Consider the following 24190-nt stretch of genomic DNA (forward strand, 5'->3'; position numbering starts at 1 on the left):
TTCTTAAGGTGTAGTCATCCTCCTCCTTTCATAGGAGCAGGAGGTGGAGCTGGGTGTGAAGATGGGGAAATGTGTAGGCAGCTGTGGGTCTCTGCCAGAGTATAGGAGGAGGAGGATGACAAACATCAAGATACTACAGAAAATTAGGAAATCAACAAAAAAGAGAAAAAAAATCTAATTTGGCTTGGACATTTGAGGAAACTGATGCTTTGAATACTTCCACAATCAACTATTAATAGCTTTTCTGGCATCACTCTATGTCATTTATGTTGATGCTGTGTTTTATTTCACTAGATGGTAACCACAGAAACCAGATTTCAAACAAAGAGAGCTCTCAGTGACAGCAGCATGGTGATAGGGCACAGAATGGTAGTCTATGCTTTTGTTATTTATGACTGCCCAAAAGACAGAGAGGAGGAGAGAGAACACCAGGGATGCTTTAAGGTGCATATTAACTCTCAGGTTGTCAAAGCACAACACCAGAAATAGCATCTGCAACAAACTCCTGAAGCAAAGAATCACCTGAGACAACAGCTCAGAGGATGAAACTGCATCTTTTCTCCATCAACATAGCTTCATGACTTAGTCTCTCCTAAATACTGAATATCAGCTGTCACTAGAGAGAAGGCTCTAGAAAACAATGAGCTTTATGTGGTGAGCAGTCTGGAAGCTGCAGGTACTTGTGGCAGTGTCTAGGACAATCACAAGAGTCACCCAAAACCAGCCCTCCTGATCCCACAGGGAGCTGGAAAATATGGAACAGACATCTGTTTAGCCTATTCTTGAGCCTCCACTTGCACAAATACAAACTTTTGTGTCCACCCATGCACAGAACCTTTAGAGGTAAAACCACACAGATGGTCACTGCTTTCTGGAGACAAGAAATTCAGCCTGTGTAAAGGTTGCACATTAATTCTTGTTCAGGGAACTGCTGATGCTTTGGCACTTCTGCAATTTGAAATAGGACAGTCACCAACATGAGCTGTGTCTAAATAGCCTCCAAAAAGTGTTTGCAACCTGGTTTACTTTCCATGCAGAGAGATTTACTTATCTCCTAAAACAGACAGATAATACAGAGAAGCACTTTGAACTCGTGATTTCATGGTTCCCACACTCTCCCTTATCAAATGAGGCTTAAATTTCCCTTTATGTGTGGCAGGGGAGGTGATATCTGTTCACACACATTTGAAGTAAAAAACCTCAAATCTTTTGAAGTCTAGACTACCATAAAAAAGCCAGCCTTGACCAAGAGCCATCTTGGTACATTTATTCTAGCTTGGTGGGTTTTGGTTGTTTTTTTTTCAATATAACTTTATTTTCAGCATAAAATTTCTCCACTTCATTAAATTTTACCCATTTTCAATTTTTCTAATTTTGCATATCATTCCTGCCCTGCAACACTCCAGCTCATTTCAGGGATAATCTTACTGATTTCTTTATTCCCTCTCTCCAGACACAGTAATTATCAGCCCTTAGAAGTCAAGAGGGCAGTTCCTCACGGAAACCTTAAGAATAAGAGATTTAAAAAACTGTATAACAAACTATCCTAGAAATAATAATTAAATTTCTTCCTGAGCCATAAGGTTTGGGAGCTGAAAGTTTCTTGTGTCCTGTTAAATAAAAAATGAGTCTCTGTTACAGGTTTCTAAAGAAAGTGATCTGACAAATACACTCAAGATTTCTGTTGAAGTGATTTGGGTTGGCAGTGCAGCTCATCTCTTACTTTCTTTTCTCATTTCATACCCAGCTGAGGTCACCAAAGTATAAAACCTTCAGGTAAGTTTTCTCAAGCACATGGCATTGGCAACTTCAGCAGAAGTGGTTTAGATAGAGAAGGAATGTTTTTGGAAAACCCCACTTTCCTGATGCAAGATGAAGTGTCACATTAATGAGGATTGCTGCAGCTTAGTAGGAATAAGAGCTTATCTGTGATAAACAGATAATATCTGTAACACAACCAATGATGGCTAAACTGCTGTTTGTTTTCTCTGTGACCTACTCTTTAGGCTCCCATCAATCTAAGGCATTTTTTTGCCCCCAGTTGAATTGAAAAAACAAGCAACTCAGTACTTTATTGTAATGATGATGGTGATGAACAGCACAGACCTCCCTTAGCAGGTGTAGAGAGAAATCACTTTATTGACAAAAAAATGGGTTTATAAGCAATTAGGCCTTTATCTGTTGCATTCTTGTGAAGCACAACAAACATTTCAACAACCACCATAGACCACAATGTGAGCACATGCTGGTAATATCACATGTTTTCTAGGGTTATAAAACTTGTTTTTCACCTCTAGTTTAGCTGAGTCATTCCCAGAGTGCTTTTCTGGTTAGCCAAAGTAACAGCAGTGAGCAAGAGTTTTACAAATCATCTTGTGAGGTTTTATTTATCTGCTACACTTTATATATCAGTATTTCAAATTACATGGAAATACACCATGAATGCTGACTTTCCAGAATGCTGGAAACTCACGGATGTGGCTGTTGAGAGCCTAGAGAATACAACCAGACACTGAAATCTGCCAAAATAATGCAACTTTAAACAAAAATAGTTCCTTTAGTTGCAAAGTTTGAGATGTCACCTGCAATTCAGTTTCAAAAGAGTAGAAATCTTTTTAAAACCCTTCACTGGCTTGGTCTTGACAGATTGAAAGTGAAGCCAAGAGAGAGGCTGCCCTTTGCACACAGCATGACATCTCTGACTGCTACTCACAGGAAAAGAAGCAAACTCACCCAGTCAAGTTTCATGAAACTTTTTATTAAAATAGTACTCACAAATAACACATCTTATGAAATTACAGAGTCAATATTAATTCCTGCATTTTACAGCTCAGCATTAATATTGCTACATATTCACAAATGGTGCAAAACAACTACATTGGGATTTTTAATACAAAATAAAGTTGTTTGTTGGAATAAACGATCTTATATTATCTATACAGAAAGCACATTTTTTTCCAAATAAGAGCTACAATTAAAACTAATACAAACCTAAACTAACTAAAACTCCATAACATAGAAATGGCTTCACATTAAACTATTCCAGAAGAAATGGACCTAACATGTTACTATATACTATTACTATACTCTATTCTATTCTATTCTATTCCAAACATATATTACTACTACATTACATTATTATTATAAAATAACAAACATTACAAGAGACATCTCTGTGATGGATTGCAGCTGGTTCCGTATTTTAACATTAAACAGTTGCAGCACTGGAAACTCCATGATAAAAGTTCTTGTTTCAAAATTTTGGTTTCCTTTGGGAATCCAGGTGAGCTCTTTTCTTTGGAGGTGTCTCATCATCTTCATCATCAGGATAACCAAATACTTCAAATAGACCTCTCTGCCAGTTAGAAAAAGGTAAAACACTAAATTCTCACACTGAAAAATTATATGTTGCGCATCTATTTTGCCCCTAAGTCTTTGGGGTGGGCAGTAAAATTCCTGCTACACTTTTCTGTAGCTGCTTGGAAGCTAAGATTCAAATAGTGCTCAGCTGTAAAAGGCACAAAAGAGGTATCACTTCCTGCATTTTGCCTGCTTAAAAACACTTATTAATTCCCTGATGGGGAACAGATTCCAAAACCTGCAATCCCATCTGTGTCTCACACACACAGGGCAGCAGGTGGGCAGGGAGGAAAGCCAAGGAGTGGCAACAGTTCAACCATGCAGAAGAGGCAAAATTAACCTGTGCCCACCACATTAGCAAGAGACTGCAGTCCCACCTGATCCTCCTTCAAGCCTTAGCCCAAACTAGTCAGGGTTTCACTCGACAGGGGTTTGGGTGAATTTACCCCTAACTAAGATCCCCTGCCCAAGGCTATTGCTGACTGTGCCACACCACATCTGGTAAAGCCCCGTGAGGCTGCTCTGCTGTCCCACGAGGACAGAAGCTTCCATCCAGGTTGTGTCCCACCTTGCAGGTTGTCACCATTGTGCTCGGGGGTGTGTAGGTTGGATAGGAGCCATTGGAGCTTGCTGGTGACTTTGGAGCTGCCTTCTCTCCACCTTTCCTGGACTGTGGATCTTCATCCTCCGCTAAGACCATCGCTTCTTTGACAAGTGTCTCACCAGGCAACATGGAGGGGACACTGCAGGAGACATAGGACAAGTGATTAAAGCTTTGCCTGATGTTTCAGACTCAGCCAGGTCAGAAATGGCTTCCAGGGCTTTAGAATGAATTAAGTTCACTGGACAAAGCCATCCAGCTCCATCCCTGCTTCCACCCTCACTGTTAGCTTCACCAATACCCAGTGATAATGAGGCAGACTGAGTCCTAACTCAGAAGGACTAAGCAAGATTCTGCTCTTTGTAAGCTGAGAGTTTTCTGAATGGAACACTTAATCTACTGATCACATCAGCTCAACTGAAAGAAAGGCAGATGGGGGTTTACTCTAACCCAAGAAGTTTTCAGCAGGAATGAAAACCAACCCCAATCCCAGCCACCTGCTTCTGCTGCCCTCTGGGAAATTATAAACCAAGCAGCAGACCTGTAGACCAGCAGCCTCATAAGACAGAAACTGGGCCATACCTGTTCTGTTTCTGGTTTTGCCAGGCTTTTTCTTGCTCATATTTTGTCTTCAGTCCCTGGAATGTGTGAATATATTTGACAGATTCCAGTGCATCAGAGAAGTTCTCAACTATATTTGCAATAAGCAACTGAATATCTTCCTGAATAAGAACAAAACAAGGTTTCAGTCTGAAATGTTCGCATGCAGAAAGTCAGAAAGCTTTTAACTTTATCTTGGAAAGTAACTGATTCCTTGTCGAGAGCCAAAATATTCTTGTCAAGAACAACTGGGAAGCAACCAGATTGATTCTTAAGAAAAGAGCTGAGATCTAGAAAGAACTATTGAACTTCCCTTCGAAAAGGACAACAGACTCAGCAATGTCCCAGTTCCATTTGTGACCCTTCCATTAAAACAGGATATTTGCTGTCTCAGAGAGCTGCCTTTTGCCTCTTGCCCTGTGAGTTCATGGGTGTGTCAGTGCTGAGGCTGCTGCTGAGCTTACCTTTTGGATGAATTCAAACAGCTCCATCAAGGCAGACTTGAGCAGATTGCCCCTATTCCTGTTATCCAACATGGCATTCACAACTGCTTCAAACAGGTTTCCCTTAGTGATGTAATGGTTGTAAAGTTCATCTTTCAGGCCAATTATCCTCCTCAGAAAGCGAAGAGAACCTGTGTGAAGAATGACATTCAAGCATTCAACAGCCACATGCCCAGAGCTCTCACCTTCTTGTGGAGGGATGAAAAAACCTGGTGTTATCCCAAGAGGAAGATGCACCTCCAGAGTGCAGAAGCACCATTTGTTGCCAGGTCACCTTTCTTTCTTTCTTTCTTGGATTTTCCTGGGTATTTGAAGGCCATCAGGGACCATGGATTTTTTTCTCAAGTCCAGCAGCAATACACTCCAGCATGCATGAAGTTTGACTATTAACTCCCTCTAGTGCTTTTTCCCTGTTCCTCTCCCAGAACCAGCCCTGAGTTTTTAAAGATCCTGGTTCACAGAATTTGATTCACTCTCCACAAGGAGCACCAGATTTAGGAATTATTACATTATTGAGAAAGGACACCATTTCCACTGAAATGAGGCAAGAAACCTGATTACAAAGGATCCTTACTGTCATGAAGACTTGAAAGGATTTTAAATTTCAAAAGAGACAACAAACCACCCACCAGAAACTGCATCAGCCTGTGCTTACAGACAGCTGCCACCTCTTTTTTTCCAAATTACTTAATGTTAGCCAGTAAAACACAGGAAATGAACAGGAATTCTGAGTTCAAGTGTACACCTTCCACACAGGACACACAAAGCCCTTGAAGAAGGAAATCAAACCAGCTCCATACTCACACAAGGCCAGAAATGTGTGTTTGGATTTCATCAAGAGCAGTGCTCTTCTTAGCAGATCATTCTTGATAATGTAAATCTTCATGTGATATTTGTGCCGTTCCACACAAAAAGACAGTAGCTCCAAAACTGAGGCAAGTATTTCTGCTGTTTGATAATTATCTGCAAGAAAAATTAATGCCTCAAGTTGTACAAAAAAGATAAATAATGCACTGTCAATGTACTCAGTTGCTACTGCAGCTCCTGACATATTTTTAGTGGATTTTTGTTTCACTGGATTGCTTTGGGAAGCAGGACATTGGGCCAGAACAAAATAACAAACACAACTGCAGCTTTTCTGCCTTTACAGCAAATATTCTTTAAAATTAGACTAGTAAAACTTCTACATGATTCACAATAAACATCAAGGAAGTGCATCTTTACAAAGTACACCATCAAGCCATGTCAGCATTCACAGCTTCAAGAAAGGGTTATGAAATTCCTCTTTGCAGTAAGCATATTCCCAGCAGGCATCACAGGGCTCCTGCTGTTACCAGGACTGTAAGTCCCTTCAAAGGGGAAAAAAAAATTAAAATTGTCATTACCTATTTCATGCCATTCTTCCGATGTAGCAGCCAGAAGTGGTGCAGTAATTACATGAATGTAACGGTCGTAGAAGATATCCAGAAATTCAAATAATTCCAAATTCTAAAAGAACAATCACTGCATTAAACACTGGCATTCACAGACAATCTTTTAAATAAAAAAGAGCAGTAACAGAAGAAACAGCCTACAAAGAATTCTACCGAGTTCTTTGGGTCTGCAGCACTGTCTTCACACACAAGATCAATTTCTTTATTTTTGGAAAAATTTGTGAGACACCCAACCAACCAAATTATCTTGAAAAGAATCCCCAGCATGGATGCAAATACATACTGGAAAAAACACCAATGACTCAAAGTTCTTCACCAAGTCAAGAAATGCAGTTCTGAAATGCAGTTACTTTTGCCCAGAAAAAATTGCAAACCATTTTACAGGTATTCTGGTACAAAAAATTAAAATCTTTTTTTATTTAAAAAGATATCTTATTTTTATTAAAATCTTTCAGGATTTATCATCCAGATAGAGAGCGCTATGGTCAGACATTGCAATGGCACTGATACCTGGGACTGTGTGGTTTAATATCCACACAATGCTCCAAACAGATACCTTTCATTAGCAAAATTAGCTTATATTTTGCTTATTTAAAGTCACTATCAGACCACACTCCACTCAATAAAAAGACCCTATCTTTTTTTATCCTCTGCCCACAATAATAGCAATAGAGAATATCAGGCTTTTAAGTTTGCCAAAATAGTATCATGTCTTCTGCATTCAAGTTCTCTTACACTGGCTGTGACCAGAATTTTCTCTGGATCGATCAGAGTGCACAAAATCTCCATTAACTGATTTTGTCCTCCAAATTCAGGGTCAGGACTACAGGTCATCTGCTCAATGATCGCAATGATGAGTTGGGTATCCTGCAGAAAAAAAAAAAAAAAAAAGAAAGAAAACACAAAGTAATTGCTCACAAGAACAGAATGAGTTCCCCACTTTTTGCAATTTTAAAATAAAAATTAAAACAGAAGACAGAAATTGAGACTTTATTTGGCTGGTTATTTTCCTGTTTGCCCGAAAACTGGTACATTCAGCAAAGTCCAAACCATTTTTACTTACATAGTCATTCTGCCGAGCCTCTTGCATTACAAAGTCTTGGACCATGACTGGACTAAACTCTACTAGATGAGACAATATATCTGTAGCAGAAGATTGAACTTGCAGATCGTCCATTCCCTCATTAAAAAAGAGAGATTAATTTGTTAGAGTAAATCAAGTTTGGTATTTATTATCATCTGAAGCTGCAAAGAAGAGGCAGTTTAAAGTCTGGAGAACGTTTTGTTACAAAAATTTTCATGAGAAACACAATAATATGGTTACAGAAAACAACAAGGAACCAGGCAAATCCTTTCTGTAGTATTTTTCTCCTTTAGAAAGGACACAAGGCTTTCTTTTTCTCTGAATTTGAGAGCCTAATTTAGGCTGGAAACATTCACAACATCCTACTTGCTTGAATATCTAAGACTTTATTAATACTCTATACTTGCTATCCACAATTTATTCATTTTATATGGCTGTGGACTTTCCTAGTTTTATTAATATCAGTTCTAAGTTTCCACTTACCATTAGTATTTCAAGAGTGGGAAGAATTCTCATCTTTGCCAAAGTTTGGAGAAATTCATCTCTTGTCTTAGGTGACATCAAAGAAAAGGCACAGAATTCCTTGAAAAACTTCATCTGGTGTATAGGGGAAAATAATATTGTGTATTTGAGTCAGAAAACTCTCTGAAAGGAGGAAACAGCTAGCATTTGTACCAGGGGGTGTACTGGCTGATTCTCCACAAGTACTTCCAAGACTGCAGAACTCTCAGAACAGTTTCACTTTCCACTTCATTCCTCTCATTTAAAGCCTTTGGGGAACCACAAGGACTACTGACTTACCAATTCACGTCGCTGCTCTCCAGCTGTAGCTTCATTTGTTAATTGTTCAAAAACTTCAGGCAAAAATTCCTCATCTTTCTGCGGAGAACATGAAAAGAGCACAACTTACACAGTGCCTCTGCAAAGTGAAAACATGATTTTTCTAGGATCCCATGCTGCACAAAGCCAAACTTTCCACACTGTCATTATTTTTACCACAAAGAAGGCAAATGCTGGAGCTCACATCCAGCAGGATCATTTCCAGTCCTTCAGCACTCCTTCTGTGCTGCACAAGCAGCTCCAGGACAGCAGAGCCCCAGCTGAAGCTGGGCACAGGGAATAATCCCTAAAGCTGATCCCTAAATGCATCTCTACAGAGTGTGACATTTCCTTTCCTTCTCTGCCGTGCTACCCCTATGCTTTGCAGCTCTGCTCAACCCCACGGTGTCCCTGTGGGATTTCCCACACCCACACCCACATCCAAAGGACAGAAAAGGACAGTTCTAATCTGTTTCAGACTCCCTCGTCGCATTTTGCACGTGAATTCCCAGGGAAGCAACTGGTACACTTTTGACCTAAAAAGTGCTAACCAAGAGAAAGCTGTGACCCTGTTGTACCTGCACTGCTCATACTACACTGTGAATATCCCATGGGGATCAGTTTCCCTCCTTTGGATCTGAAGCACTGCAAAGCATCTTTTCAGTCCACCTCTACAAGCGAGACTAGATGAACAGGTTATAAGTTGGCTGCAGCCACATTCTCCTGAATCTTACAACAAAACCAGCTCTCCCACATGCAGGCACTCTGCTTTGCCAAGACGGGAAACTTTTGTGGCTATTACTTGCTTTTCAGATCCACATTCTCTACTGCTAAGGGATACTTAAGGACATTTAAGACAACACTCACTTCTTGTACAGCATTTCAGTTATTCCCATGCTTCAGACTCCAAAAAACCCAGGATGAACATCATCATCTCTCAAGGGGTTTGGGCACTTTCTGCTGTCTCTTTCCACCCATTTCTCTGCACCCCTTCACATGGAAAACACAGCATAATAAATGTCCCTGATACAAAGTACCAGAAGTTGCTTGTTCCCTAAATACTTACACAAAACCAGTTCCAAAGGTTTTGAAAAAACCTTGACAAAGAGGAGGACTTTATCTCTTTACAGCCCATCAAAAGTATTAAGATACTCACCTGAAATTTATCATTTCAAAAACACAAAATCCAAGGGATCAGGAATAAGGGAAAGCATTCAAAACACTGTGCAAATGAAAGTGCCTGTGATTAACTCACACAGCGTTCACCAGCTGTAAACCATTTCTAAACCACAGCCTATACAGATGCCATGTAAGCCACATTAAAAAGCACTTACCTGCAAGGCATGTAAAATGTCCTCTTTGCCAGAGCTGATGAAGGAAGCGAGGGTAGAAAGAAAACCCTCTTCAAAATCGGATGGATTAGGCAAGATGATGGCCTGAATGTACTGTGCCCTGAATATCTGGCGGATTTTTTGCCTAAGTTCAGGGTCTCCTACAGGGATAACCTCCTGAAGCTTTGCTGTTTTGGTCAAGAATTCCCTGTGCCATCCTGGCTGAGTTAAGCAAGGATCATACTCAAGGCATCCAACGACACCCAGAATACACTCATCCGAAAACAGCACCTCAAACAGAATGGTTTTGTCCAGGTACAAAATTCCTCTCATAATGTCAAAGAGAAGATGCAACCCTTCTGTGTTCTTTACACTCTCACAGACTTGGAAAAGCTGTATCAGCTTTGGAATATAGCCTTCATTCTTCAAGGCTAGTGCTAGCTTTTCCTTACGGACACGTGAGAGGCGGACGGAGGTCACCAGGTCTGCAATCTCTGCAAGTCTGCGGAGCTCACATTCAGGAAGGTCCATCCAACAGCTAATTCTACCCATTTCTCTAGGTATTCCTCTTCTGACTCGAGAAGGTCCTCGATGACTTCCACAGAATGACACCAACACCCAAAGGGGACAAGAGGGCAGCAAGGCAGGAGCTCCCTCTGCGCTGTCCTTCTGCTGCTCTGCCCCTCCAACTGCCTCAGGTGTTCTGCAGACATTATGATGTCACCTGGACCAGAGCCTTCTGATTGGTCCTTCCCTCCAACCCCCAGACTCCAGAATGTTGGGCTCATGACCACCAAACGTCATGGCACATGGCCAACGGATGTTTTTTGCCGTTGACCTTTTAGAACATCTACAACCCCTACCAGTACCTGCTGGGGGCCTCTAAGAAGGCTGGAGAGGGCAGCCCAAGGGCAGGCAGGGAAGAGGGGAAATGGCTTTAAGCTGTTTTTATTAGATATTAGGAAGAAATGCTGGACTCTAAGAGTGGTGAGGCACTGGCACAGGTTTCCCAGAGAAGCTGTGGCTGCCCCATCCCTGGATGGGGGTGTCCAAGGCCAGGCTGGATGGGGCTTGGAGCAGCCTGGGATAGTAGAAGGTGTCCCTGCCTGTGGCAGGGGCATTGGAATCAGATGAGCTTTCAAGTCCCTTCCTAACCAAACTGATGAAATTGCCATCATGGAAACATGGTGGAACACTTCCCCAGCTGGAGCACTGCAGCAGAGGGCTCTGGGCTTTTCAGAAGAGAGAGGCTAGGAAGGGGATGCAGGGGGTTTAAATGTTAACGAAACTTTCCTGCCCAACCACCCAGAAGCCACTCTGGAGTCACTCTACACCACCTGATCTGGGACCAAAGGCCTTCACAGCTATACCCCCCACACTCACACAGACCAGCTTTCCTTACCAGCTTTTCCACTGGCATTTTCCACTCTGGCAAAGAGCTTTCAGTTCTGCTGATGGAAAAAGACACACTTCACCGAAGCAGAGGTCACAATTTAAAACATACTTCAGCAGCCAGCAGTCCAAGTGCAAGACATTTCTTGATCTTTCTATTCCCACGTACCTGTTTACTGAAATGTCACAGTCTCTTCTGTCCAATATCATGATCATCTTGTCTTCTGGCCCATCAAGGGTCTGCTCCATCCCCAGACTTTAATGCATAATCAGAGAATTAAAGGATGTAAGTGGCTTTTTTGGAGTCCATTCACCAGGTCTTGCATGTACTAAGAGCTATGAACTGTTCTTTGCTGGAAACCAAGAGTACCATCTCCCCAGTACTACCATTGCAAAGAACACACCAACAGCAACAACACAGAAATATGCCACAAAAACCACTGTTAGAATCCAAGGTCAGCTTTAGCTGAGCAGAGGATACTCTATTCAGAGGATAAATACTAATGTTATTCTTTTCCTGATCCTCTGCAACTAGATATCAAGAAGGGCTGGTCTGTCTTCTGCTGAGATGGGGAAGTAAAAAATACAAACTCTGAATACGCTCAGTATTTTGGCAGGTACCTTCCAGGAAAAGCATTGAAGGGTTTTACAACATCTAGCAAGTAGTCATTGTGTATTCATAAGTCAGAAACACATTTTTTAAAATGAAAATATTTTTAAACTTGCTTTAAAAACAAAATCAGTGAATTTCTTAAAGGGAAAGAAATGCAAGACATGGAATTCACTATGTTGTTTCTGCACTGTCATATGGACTGCTTCCCCAGCAATGCTCAAGGGGTTTTGCTGCATGAGAAAATCAGCAAAAAGAGTCCAGCAGTTGCATTTATTTGATGAAGAGAGATGAAGGACACTGTGAGGGAGATAAAGAGATGTAGAGCCCTTATTGCAGGAGCTCCAAATGCCATGATGCCTGTGTGATCTGCCAAGCAGGACTGAGGGCAAAATGGACCTGAATAACCCCTGCCAGCCCTGCTAGATAACATCATGGAAACACAGAGATGTTCAGCAGTCTTTGCTGTTAAAGCAAAGGAGTTTGCATCATTCTAGACCCTCTTAACATGTTTAACAGAAGGAGGATTGCTGAGTCTAGACATACAACCCTGAGGAACTGAGGAAGGCAGAGAAGAGCCTCTAAGCTGCCTTCAACATCTATTATCATGACTATAATTTCATTAGATATTTTCATATGTTATCATTAGCTGGAGTGCTCTAGTTGTATTATTACCACAATTAATCATTCTTACCCAGAATAAGAAATTCCAGAAACCCACACATTCCAGCCTCAGAAAAATCCCTTGCATTCCCTTCTTTTTAGTCATCATGATCTGAGCCCTGAATAAATTCTAGCTACAAGCATTTCTACACTGAAATCTCTCCTGATTGAATCTGTTGGATCTTTTTCTCTCTCTGCATTTTTGCAGAATTATAACAAAACAGGGTTGACAGAAAAAGACACAGGAAGCAAATGTTGGGGTGGATGCCCATTCAGGTGAATTCAGGCAGAAAACCTTCTCACTTCAGTCTAACAAAATTCCAAGCACAGAAACCTGTGGCAAGGCTGGGTAAGACTAGTGAAGCTCATTATTTTGTATTAAGCCACAGTACAATAAAGTTTATCTTCTTGCAAAAGAGACAACATGTCAAGATGCTGAATTGGCACAGAAAAATAGGTGAAAGTTTCTGATGTACTAGAAAAGAAAGTTAAAGAACGTGCACATTTCCAGAAAACTGTAGTTACCAATTTTGCCTCCAGCCTCTGTGACAGTGGTTAAAAGTTTTCCTGGGTCTGTTGGGAAAGAGGTTGGAATTTTTAAAAAAATAATTCCAATGCTCAGTCTTAAAGCAGCACTGTATTACATTCAAATGGCAGAAGAGCCTTTAAATTAAACAGATTGGGAGGTTTTACAGGTGCCATTTTTGAGCAGCCTGCATGTCACACTTTCTGCCTTTTTTATTTGAGTGGCACCTAGGAGCAGACTGAGGATGAAAACGCTTTAGTTTTAAAATAACCTGTTTCAACCTTTATGGCTCCCTAGGAAAAGCATCATCCTCCTTTGAAATGAAAGGGATCTATGCCAGACAATTATTTCTGAAGGAAAAAATTTACTTTGCTCTTGGTGCACACTGAACACAACATGTAAGTCTCCAGCAGATCCCCATCATACACTCCCTGCTGTCAGTTTGCAGCCTCCTAAAGCTGTGCAGAGAAGAGGGTTGGGCTACAGATGTGTGAGGCTAGGGGAGAACCTTTTCACCCACATGGCACATGGGAGAGCAGGAGAGCAGGCAGGATGGGTGTCCTGCTGTCAGAGCCTCCAGGACACAGCTGGGACATGAGCAGGACAGCTGAAGGAAATTCACGGGGGATGCAGAGGATACTCAGTCTGCATTATTCCCAGCAAGTCAATGCTTAGGGAACAATGATCAGATCAAAGTAAACCCAGTCCTTCTGCCTACAGCAAAAAACCCTTCCCAGAAGTACTAAAGCTTTAATTAAATTGCTGATTTCAGACATTCGATTTTAAAGACCAACCTCTGCTCTGGGAATTCGGTCGTTTAGCAACCCTAGTATATCAGAACAGCATACTTTATATAATTAAACCAATCTTACAGCCAATTCCAGACTGGCTGTGCAGCACAGCAGTCCCTGGGCAACCCACACCTTATTCAAAATCTGCTCTTTGCTTAGACTGTACTTGGTGATGGTGGGTGAAATGCTTTGAGCCAGAGAAGAGACAAAAACCTGTAAAATGCATCCTTTCTGACCATCTGGGCCCTCTCACCTCCCAGAGAAGCAGTCTGGGGTCCAAGTGCCACATAGCAAATATAATTTCCTCCTTTGAGATGCATGAGGGTGGTTTATTAAAAATCAAACCCAAAGGCAAGTGCATGCAGGTGAGACAGCCCAGTGCTTCTGTGGCTCCTGCACAGCACAGTTGGAATGAATCAAAACAACTACCTTGAAATGAGCTAATGGTACATCTATCTAGACACAAGGGATTTGTGACTTAGATCTGACTTAGACACATTTCAGTTTGTTTTCTTCTCAAATTCAGAGAGACACCACTTAAATCAAATACTACACTTCAAATCATGTCCCTGCTTGAAACTAAAGAAAACAAATCCCTGGCTGTTTTTACTTTCCAATTCTTTTACAGGTACTGCAGCCCTCATTATTCAAACATAATCACAAGAGAAAAACGAATGTTCTTCAGGTAATTATATTTCAAATGCTTCACTTTCAGGTCATTAAATCTCTGGTATCTTCCTCCCACTCTCCAAGCACCCTCTCATGTTGCTGCTCTTCAAAGGCTGCTGCCTGTGTGACCAGCCTTCCCAGCTAGGGAGCCACTAATACAGCAAATATCGTTTTATTGCCATTAATGGAACACACAGCAAGGTGCCCAAGCAGCTGAAATGATTTCTTCTGAACTGTAATCCCCTGAATTTATTGACCATGAGCTTGAAATGGCACCTGCTGTTGTGCTGCTTGCTCATTGCTCCCAAGAAAGACTGTCCCAGATAAACTTTTTTCCCTATAAAATCTTGTCAGATTAATCTTTTTATTCCTCTTTCCACTGCCCCTTTTATTCTCTCTCCTAGTATTCATGAGTAATGAATTAATATTGAGATCATTACCTCAAGGGAAGGCCAGATGTGTGGTGCATGGACAGTAGGAGTGCAGAAATCTGATGCCTCTCACTGCCCTATCACAAGGCACTACAGGAAGTCAGCACTAGTCACCTGAATTCTTCCATAAAATGAGGGAAAAGTGTTCAATACTCTGACCCCAGAGGTCTTCTGGGAACCCCCCCCAAGAAAGTTTCAGTTCTAGAAAACAAACTTTTTTAAAAAACCATTTTTCAGAAGTAAACTCCCAAAACATGACCATGGACAGAGATCAGGACGATTAGGATTATCAGGACTGAAACACCTATACTTCAGGTTATTTTGCCAGAGAGTATTGATATTCTTATCCTGAGCTTTCATGGGTATCTTCCACTGTGGTGCTGATGGAGGACAACACAGAATTCCTCACAAGCACAATGTGACAAGGGCAGCTTCCCAGAACTGAGTGACATTTGGTTCATGCAGAGCCTTGTGAAAGGAAATCCTTCAAACAGTACATTGGGCATATACAAGCAGAATAAAGAACAGAAGTAAAGGTCACTATTGAGACTTTAAGATACTGCAACACTGAAGTGAATTGTAAAACAAGGTGATTTCAAAGTGCCTGAATCCAGAGTAACACATCAAACAAGGCATGTTGGAAGGAGATAGAACAGTATTCCTGCAGGAGCAAACCTTCTGCCTGGTTTGAGTGCACTATGGATTCTGGAAGAATTGCACTTGCTTCACTCTGGCAATCCAGCTGCCAGTTTGTTTAAGTAAATATGCATTCACCCAAAACAATAATGTTTTCTTCCCAAAGTTGCTAAACATCTTCACAAAGTGGATGAATTACGCAGTCAGCAGTTTTCCTTGATTGTTGATAAAACTCCAAAGTTGAGAGGACAGTCAGCAGTTAAAGCACTGTGGGATGTTTGTGTGGGAAATTTGTGAAATCAGGGAGTATAGAAATGTCTTCAAAACCAGGATTGTTTTGGTTTTTGTTGATGAATGATGATGCTCAGAAGGATTTGCATAGCTCTCCAGGAGCAGCTCTGATGTGCTGGTTCTCTGAATGGTGTCAGCTCATTACATCCATAACAGAGAATGTCACTGATTTCCTTTCTTCAAAATTAAGGATTGACAAATGTGAATGAAATGAGCTGAAATACTCTCTGAAAGATGACAAAAAACAATGCAAAGTCGATGAAAATCATTGTTCTGTACTTTTATAAAAAAACATTTGAATACTCATAAAACACTCTGGCCAGCTGTTGTTGTTAGACAGAAAGTGGTTATCACTGTTATGATCAAAATGATAATGAGCTCCCTGATGGCAACACAAGGCTCTTCTGAAACACACAAAAAGCATTGAATAAATACTTCTCTCTTTAAAAATGCCATTGTATATGAATAGATAAAAAAAAAGATATTGTAAACTGATCTGTATCTTAGCCATGCAAAATGTTGGATCAAGTTTGCAAATGGAGAGGTTTAGAGATTTTAATTCATAGAAAATATTGAGAGAGGTGCTTCAGTACAACTATCAGAAGTGGAAGTATATTTAATATCAACATGAAAGAATGTTTAGAAAACAGAGGTCAAATGCATCAAATTACTGGAAAAATTAATTTATTGACTAAACTTGGTAGCTTGGTTTTACTTCACTCTCTGTATCTGCTATATTGAGTGTTGACTGCCATTAAGTTCAAGACAAAAAGAGGAATTCAACTCCAAGTGTCTCAGTAAATGTGCTTTAGTCTCTCAGAGCAGGTATGTGGGAAATTACTAAAACAACATTGCTTGGCTTTGGATTTCTGGGGTTCTCTTTGTTCAGGGAGGTGTTCAGTGATTAGCATTTTGCATTTCTCTGTGATTGAATTTATGTCAGTATATATTAAAAAAACCTTTGCAAATTTTGAGTGTGGGGACTCAGGTTTAACCTAGCAGCAGTCAAGCTGCCACAGCAGAAAACAGGGAAGTGATACCTGGGGGAAAGCATCTATTGGGATGATAACAAATAACTGCAGTACTTGTGAGCTGATTTCACTGAAAATAAAGGCTGATTCGAACCATGTGGAGAAGCACTTTCTACAGACACTCAAAGGTTTATGTAACTACCAACAGCCAGATGGTAACACTTCTTTGCCTTACTTCTAATCCAGTTTCCAATACTTAGTCTGTTTGCAGCAACTTTATCCAAATAGAAATAAATCTAAGCTGGTTGCTTTCTCATCTCATATTTTGCCAGCCAGCCTGAAGGATTGCTCCACTTAAATCCTTCAGCTTTGCAGTGACCACTTGGTAATATCCCAAGAGCCAAACACTGCTTCTAACCACAGCCAACAGAGCACAATGCTAGGAAGAAATTTTGCAACACACAAGGCCACTCAAAGCCATTTTTGAGTGTAATTGGTACCAGCACTGAAGTGCTTTCCTGTCTTCTCTGCAGGACAAGGCACATTCAGTTATAAACACAGACTTTGGATACCTAGAGAGCAGTGATCACCACCATGAGTTTACAAAACTTCATCCTCTCTGCTAGAAAATTATTCTTCCTAAAGAACTGTACAGACCCAGCAAAAGGCACAGGACTGCAGGATCTGGGCTGCTATGGTAGAGTCTGTGAGAATCCATCCTCAGAAGTAGAAACCCCAAAAAACCAAACAAACCAAAACCCTTCTTAATGACCACACAAATTTGAAGATAAGATGAGATTCTCTTTCATTTACAGTTACTTAATTCCCACTAACAGCAGAACAGAATTGATCCTTCTTTACAGCCAAGCCTTTTTATGGCAATCCATCAGAATGAGGTAGTAATATGCAAAGGTCCCTTATACTACTGTAGTAGCAGAGAGTCCCTAGGGCCTGAGAATCAGATGTTATACACACACAAATAAGCACAAAATCCCCTCAAGTGCCAACATCTATTTTTATCATATAAAATATACAAATATACAAAGAGATAACAGCAGTGGGGTTTATTTATAAAAATAAAACCATGGTCAGCCTACAGCTGTTCATCCTGTTCATGGGTTTTGATCAGGAAAGCAACTGAGGTGGCTGAAAATTATAAGAATAGATGCTTAAGCCTGATCTATATGTAAGAATTGAGAGCAGAATTGGAGAAAACTTGAGTTTTGGCAAGGGGATTTACAATGAAAAATTCAGTATTTATAAATTTAGGTGTCACTGGGCTGTCTTTAGGCTAAAGCCCTAGAGCTGTGTTTTTTGAGAACTAAATTCAGAATTGAAGTAGTGTTTCCATAGCAGCTTTTTGAAGAAAGATAATGAATATATTTTCTTAAAATACTAATCATACAAATAATTTCTCATTTCACTTGAGTAAATGATTAAATTCGGTGGTTCCACCTGAGCTGTAGCCAGCATTCAGAACTTCCCCCACATGCAGTGAGCATCCTGGCAAGGCCATACAACTGGAAAGAGTAACATACTGTCAACACTTGGCAAAAGAATCGACTTCTGGTAGATTCAGAGCAAACTCTCTACTGGCCATGCCTTATTCCAGAGGGAAAATGTATAGGTAGATAACCCAGCTGTTGCACATCACCCAAACTGTGCTGAGCCTGCAGGGGTCAGAGCTGGTCCTGGGGCAGAAATGGTAATTATGAAACACCACATATTTTATAACTGACTTTGCTCCCAAGTGATGTATGCAGAGCAGCACAGACAACTCTGTAATTATTATTTTTTTCTTTTCTCTTACATAAATCAGAATTATGTCATCCTTTGATTTATGTTGTTGGTGGTGTTTGTTTGGTTTTCTTTGAGTTTTGGTGTCTTGGGAGGTTTTCCTGTTTTCTTGTTGTTGCTGCTGGGGTTTTGGGGTTTTAGGTTTATTTTAGTTTCTTTTAAACACAAATGCAGAAGACTGAGAAGCAATATGCAGAACTTGCTTCTATGAAATAATACTCTCTAATCAGAGGAATGAAAGGAAAGCCATAGCAAATAAACAATTTACTGATTTCTTATTAAGATCTCAGGAAGTTTCTTAATGTAGCATGATGCTGCCTGCCAGGAAACCTCCCAGTGACCTAATAAATCCAGTATCATTACAGTGCTGCCATCCAAGCATCCTGAGTCTAGCAGACATTAAGGAGGGTGACTAACACAGGGGGAGGAAGTGAGCTTTCACCCCTGAGAAACAAGTGGAAAAGCACTGGCAATCTGCATTCTGACTGTCTTTTGAGTGGCATTTTTTTTCCTCTTTTTTATTCTTTTTAAAATAAAGCCACAGGTCTTTTGTTCAGCAGCTTGATTTGTCTCACAGGGACATGTAGAAGCTCTGTCTGAAGCCAAGGTCCCTCTCTGGTATATCACCAAAAGCAAGGGAGATGAGGATTTGTTTAAACTGTAGATATCAAGGCAGTGTTGAGGTATGGGAATTGGTGAGGATGTCAGAAATAAACTGGCTGTTGTAACGTGCAGCTGGTGAGCAGCTGAATGAAAATGTCCACAAGCTCATCCCAATAATAACACAGCATTTATCCTTCAGCATCCTATGCTGACAGTTAAGTATATTTGAGCAAAAGCCCCAAGCATATCCCAACTAAAAGAGAAAAGGATGAAAGAACAAACACAAGTGAGATAATCTGCTTATTTCCTGGACATACATGGATTCAGAGCCCCATCATTACTCATTAGAACCATGCTTGCATTCTTCACTGGAAATAAAGGCACTTCAGGACACAATAGATTATTTGCTTAAAGGGGAAAGACACCTCAACCAAACAATCTTACCTTCTTTTCAAAGCATATGCCAATAATCCTGTGTGCAAAGTCTGTTTTTCAGTGCTTCCCACAACTGTTTCCCAAGAAACTGAGTGTTTGCTCTGGACTTGCCTTCAGCTGTGCTGCTCCTCGCAGTATTTCTGCTCTAACTCCACATGCACACCGTAGGAGCTCCTGCAGTGCTGATTTTAAAATCAAAAGTGGTCTTTCCCAGTGTTTTTTCTGTGTAGACACAATAGAAATATCAAACTGGTGAGTCGAACTGCTGTCACTCAGACAGTGGTGGTGGCACTGAGAAAAACAATGCCAACAATTAATGTTTGCAGTGGGAAAAGGCATGTCAAATGGACTTGTGATGTTCTGCTGTAGCATTATTACTAATTGGCATCTCACTATGTAATTAGATGATCATGCAACATACTTGAGTGATGATGCAAAACTAGACAATTTATGGGAGAAAATATTTAAGACTAGGTAATCAACACTGTGCAGTACATGTGGTCTGCACTGAAGTTTGCCAAATCTCATTCATTTTTTTAAAATTCCTGAAATGTGCACACCATTAGTGCTCCATTCTGGGGGTTCCCCCAGAAACCACCAGCCTTCCTGCCTCTGCACTGGAACAGCTCCTGCCCTGAGGGGCCTTTTGTAGCAGCTATTTTCAATGGAAAAAAACCCAAACAAATAAAACCACACATTCACACATGTGCCTCTGCCACAATAAAAACTCTAGCAAGAGTTTTTCTCTTTTTACCCTTTGTTCTTCTTCAGCACAACCCTCCAGCTGATCAAGACTGATCTCTCACAAAGTAGCTGTAATGGCAGATGAAGACATCACAAACAGGCCTTGTCCATGACTTTTCTGTACAGAATAAGGATGGGTTTTTTTACCACATAGAAATGGCACAGAAAGACTTTATCAAAAGAGTATGATTCCCTGGCTCTGCTTTACAGTACTAGGTTTGTTGAGCTATAACTTGGGCTCCTCCTGTGCAAAGAACTCCATGCTGTCAAAACCCCTAAGTGTTGTCAATAAAAATCTCTGTTGAGAAATGAAACTGCTTTGAACCTGTATTTTGTTTCCTGAGTTTCCACTTTCTCTCTGCCTTCTCAGCCTCCCCTTGCATCTATCATCCAGCTTGAGTCTAGAAATGTCATGAGCTGAGCAGAGGGTATAAGCTGTTTTTATCTAAACCCAGGAGGCAGCTGCTCCTGCGGTTCATGTGTGTTTCACAGTGATGAACTGCAGAGAAGACAAAAACTTCGATAAAATCACCTTAAATCTCCTCAGCATCATCCTGTGGTAACTCTGTGTCATGATGATAAAAGGGCATTAATTACACAGTCAAAGTAATTCTGTTACATCATTTGCAATAAAAGGACATTAAGACTGAAGTTCTTGGAAATAGCATGACAGCTACAATGAAACACATGCATCATTCCAACATTATTCCTTCCAAATTTTAAGTGTTTCAGATCAGGGTGCTTCAGTGTGTTGAATACAAGCACCCTGTAAATCCAGACAAAAGCTTGTGATACACTCCTTCCAATCTATCCTCACTAGTGACAATACAAGGCAGGGAGTGAAGAGAAAAACCACTGTGGGAATAATGATAAGAAGAAAATTTTTTAAAAATTGTCTGTAACACCAAAAATACTCAGTTTTAAAATCAAAATTTTGCTAATGATTAGAAAGTCATCAAGAGTTATGTTGTGCCACTGAATTTTCCTACCACAAGGAAAGCCATTTTCCTAGGAAAGGCATTCCTAGGAAGAAGAGTTGCCTCAGGGCTGAGAATTCTTTCTTTGCTCTCATCCTAACTAAGAAAAAAGAGAATTGCTTTTAAGGCCAAATGTGCAGCATGACAGACTGTGCTGCTTAGAAAATCCTCATGTCTGAGCTCCCTATGGGCAAGACCTGAAAAGTCTTGTTTGTCCAAATCAAGGGTCCTTGGACAGAGTTCTGTGCTTTGCAGAAGAGGCTCAGCAGTGCACAGGATCTGACTGACAGCATTCTGTGGGGCACAATTACATCACAGCAACTTGGAGCATTTCAGCAGGTGCATTCCTAGTTTTTTTCCAGGGAAAGCTACTCATGTGACTCCTGCAACACCCATGAAAGAGTCCTAAACACAAGTTTGGGATTTCACTTATTTGATTTTTCTTTCCCTCCCCCTAAGCAGAAGAGAAGCCACAGGAAACTCACAATTTCTCCCAGTCTCCCTCCTTAAGCAGCTCTTCCTCTCAGTGCTTGTGTCCACAGCATATACAAATCTCAAAAGACAAATCCCAATTAGTCTGGCAAAGACATAACTTCAAGGCTCCCTGCTTCTGAACATCAGATTATGTGAAAATTGAAAGGGCTCCTCTAACCTCAGAGATAAACAGATGTCTTTTCCAACTGCACAGGTTAGAGTTATTCATATCTGTGCCCTTTGTGACAATCACAAGTAATAACAGCAATCAGGTCATTATAAGAGAGTGGGCTGGGTAAATAGGAAATGCTGAGATTCAGCCTCCCTGGGAAAAACAAAGATGTGTTACCATTCATTTTGGGGGTTTTCTGTAGAAAACAAATTATTCACCACCAATACTCAACATCTGTAAGGATTAAAGAGGAGTAAACATTGGATACTAACTTGTCTCTTCTGCCCAATTCTTTGGAGACAAGAAGGGTGCCAAAAAAATCTCAGGGTATCCACTAAATAATGCATCTTCATAGAATATTAATTTCAGAATAATTATCTGAGAAGTCCAATATGGACAGTGCAGCTGTTGGAAAAGATGCAAAGTTTAAATTTTTTTGGTAACTTTCACCAGTCTTGTTTGCCTTTGCCCCGGGGGAAGGGAATTGAAGTTTCTTTGCAGGACATTGTTCCACCAGTCGAGGTCTGATGAGTTTGATATCTCAACAGACTGGGAGTAGCACAGAAAATACACAAAAGATAGCAACCATCAACGACCATTAAGGAACATCAGCTCCAACCATCACCCCTGGCATGGTCAGAGAGAGACCTGGCCTGGGAGAGATAAGAAAAAGGATACAATTAGCATCAGAGGTGAAGAAATCTGTATCCAACAGGAAACCAAATACTAAGAACTGTGCAACTTGGGACCAGTGAACATTGAACCAATTAATTTCTATGGGTTTTGACTGTATAAATTTTGTGAAAAATCCAGCAAAATTCACATGTCATGGAATGATTTTCTCTGCACAACCTGGGCTATGTGTGGATGAAATGATTTCTGTAGCACATCCTTGCCAGAATAAAGGAACGCCTTGATTCTCTAACACTAAAAATGTTGGAGAATTTTTGTTTTTCCTGCAGTTTTGGTGACACAGCCAGCATTGATTTTATTTTGTTTATTTTAAAGTTATGACTAAATAATTGAACTTTTATCTGATTGGGGCAAAATTATTTCTGGAACTTAAGAGTACTGAACTATCACAGTTTTCATTGCTATATATATTTCTTCACTGACTAAAACCTCGCATTTCTACAGCCATAGGATAATTTATTTCACCAGGAAAATGACCCCAGCAATTCACTTTTCACAAGTTTTCCAGAGCATACACTTGGCAGCAGCTGGAAATATCCTCCAGTTAAAAATGCTAAAACAGAAGGCAATGCCTGGGAGCTTTGACAGGAAGGGAAAGACAGAAGAAACCATGGATGCAATGCCTGTGAGGCAGGGGTTCTGCTACTCCAATGGCACTCACTCATCCCTAATTTTAATGCCAATGGGGATGTCACCTTCCCCTGCTCCTCACACTACTGCTGCTCCTTCAAATAGCAGATTTCTCCTACTAACCCCTCGCAATCCCATCAGCAGTAACTGCACCAGTGAATGTAACAGTCAGGGAAGCCAAGCGTGGAAAAGCTGTTATTAAGGAAGTTATTTACAGATGGAGTTAGTGCCTCTTACAGCCATATCCCAGGTAAATTCACACAGTCTAGCAGAACAAAGGGAATACTGGTGAATCACACCTGCTCCAATATTAACTATCTTACACTGCATGAGCTGTTTTTCATTAATTTATTACCCCTTCACTTTCAAAGCCAGGTAATAATTTTAAGGCTTCTCATGCCTTAGACACAAGCAATCCAGATCAGTGGGCTTCAAAGTACATCTTGATTATAAAACAGCAAAACCAGTGAACGGTGAAAATATATTTGCTTGCAACCAGACAAATGCACAGCAGGCAAGAGCACAAAGTAAGTTCTCCTTATCTCCATGATTTTTATCACAAAACTGGTGCTTTGGAGCACAAGATGCTTGCTTGGCCTGCTCAGCCAAGTGGAAATGGCTCAGGAGAGGCTCACAGAGCCTGTGCAGATGGCACCTCACCAGTGCCCATGACATTCCTCAGCCAGGACACTGGGATTCCCCCTGTTCCTCCTGCAGGGCATGTCAGCCAGTCAAAGCTCCAGCTGTGCCCTGCCCTGGGACACAGGAGCTGTCCTGCAGGCTGCACAGGGGCCAGAAATGCTGAGAGAGTGTGCTGTGCCTAATCCAGCTGCAAAAGGGTCCCATCTGCACATCCTTTCCAATTTTCCACATCAGAAGAAAAGCAGATTGTGAAGTATCATCAAAGCTGTTCATATAAATAACCCTTCTAACACACAGCCTGCCTGCAGTTTT

General features: G+C 40.8%; 1 protein-coding gene across 1 annotated transcript; it reads right to left on the reverse strand.

The window, feature by feature from the left end:
- Window positions 1-2737: 2737 nt before the first annotated feature.
- Window positions 2738-12848, reverse strand: LOC146438971 (serine/threonine-protein phosphatase 4 regulatory subunit 3B-like). The gene is given in 12 exon segments (XM_085054272.1): window positions 2738-3355; window positions 3929-4103; window positions 4544-4683; window positions 5026-5195; window positions 5869-6027; window positions 6450-6552; window positions 7233-7364; window positions 7561-7677; window positions 8065-8178; window positions 8383-8460; window positions 9735-10273; window positions 10276-12848. Coding segments are annotated over 12 exon segments (2073 nt in total). The 5' UTR covers window positions 10520-12848; the 3' UTR covers window positions 2738-3253.
- Between the last annotated feature and the right edge of the window lie 11342 nt (window positions 12849-24190).

This window comes from Lichenostomus cassidix, chromosome 3, assembly GCF_008360975.1.
Source record: "Lichenostomus cassidix isolate B80296 chromosome 3, HeHo_3.0, whole genome shotgun sequence".
Taxonomy (NCBI): Eukaryota; Metazoa; Chordata; class Aves; order Passeriformes; family Meliphagidae; genus Lichenostomus; species Lichenostomus cassidix.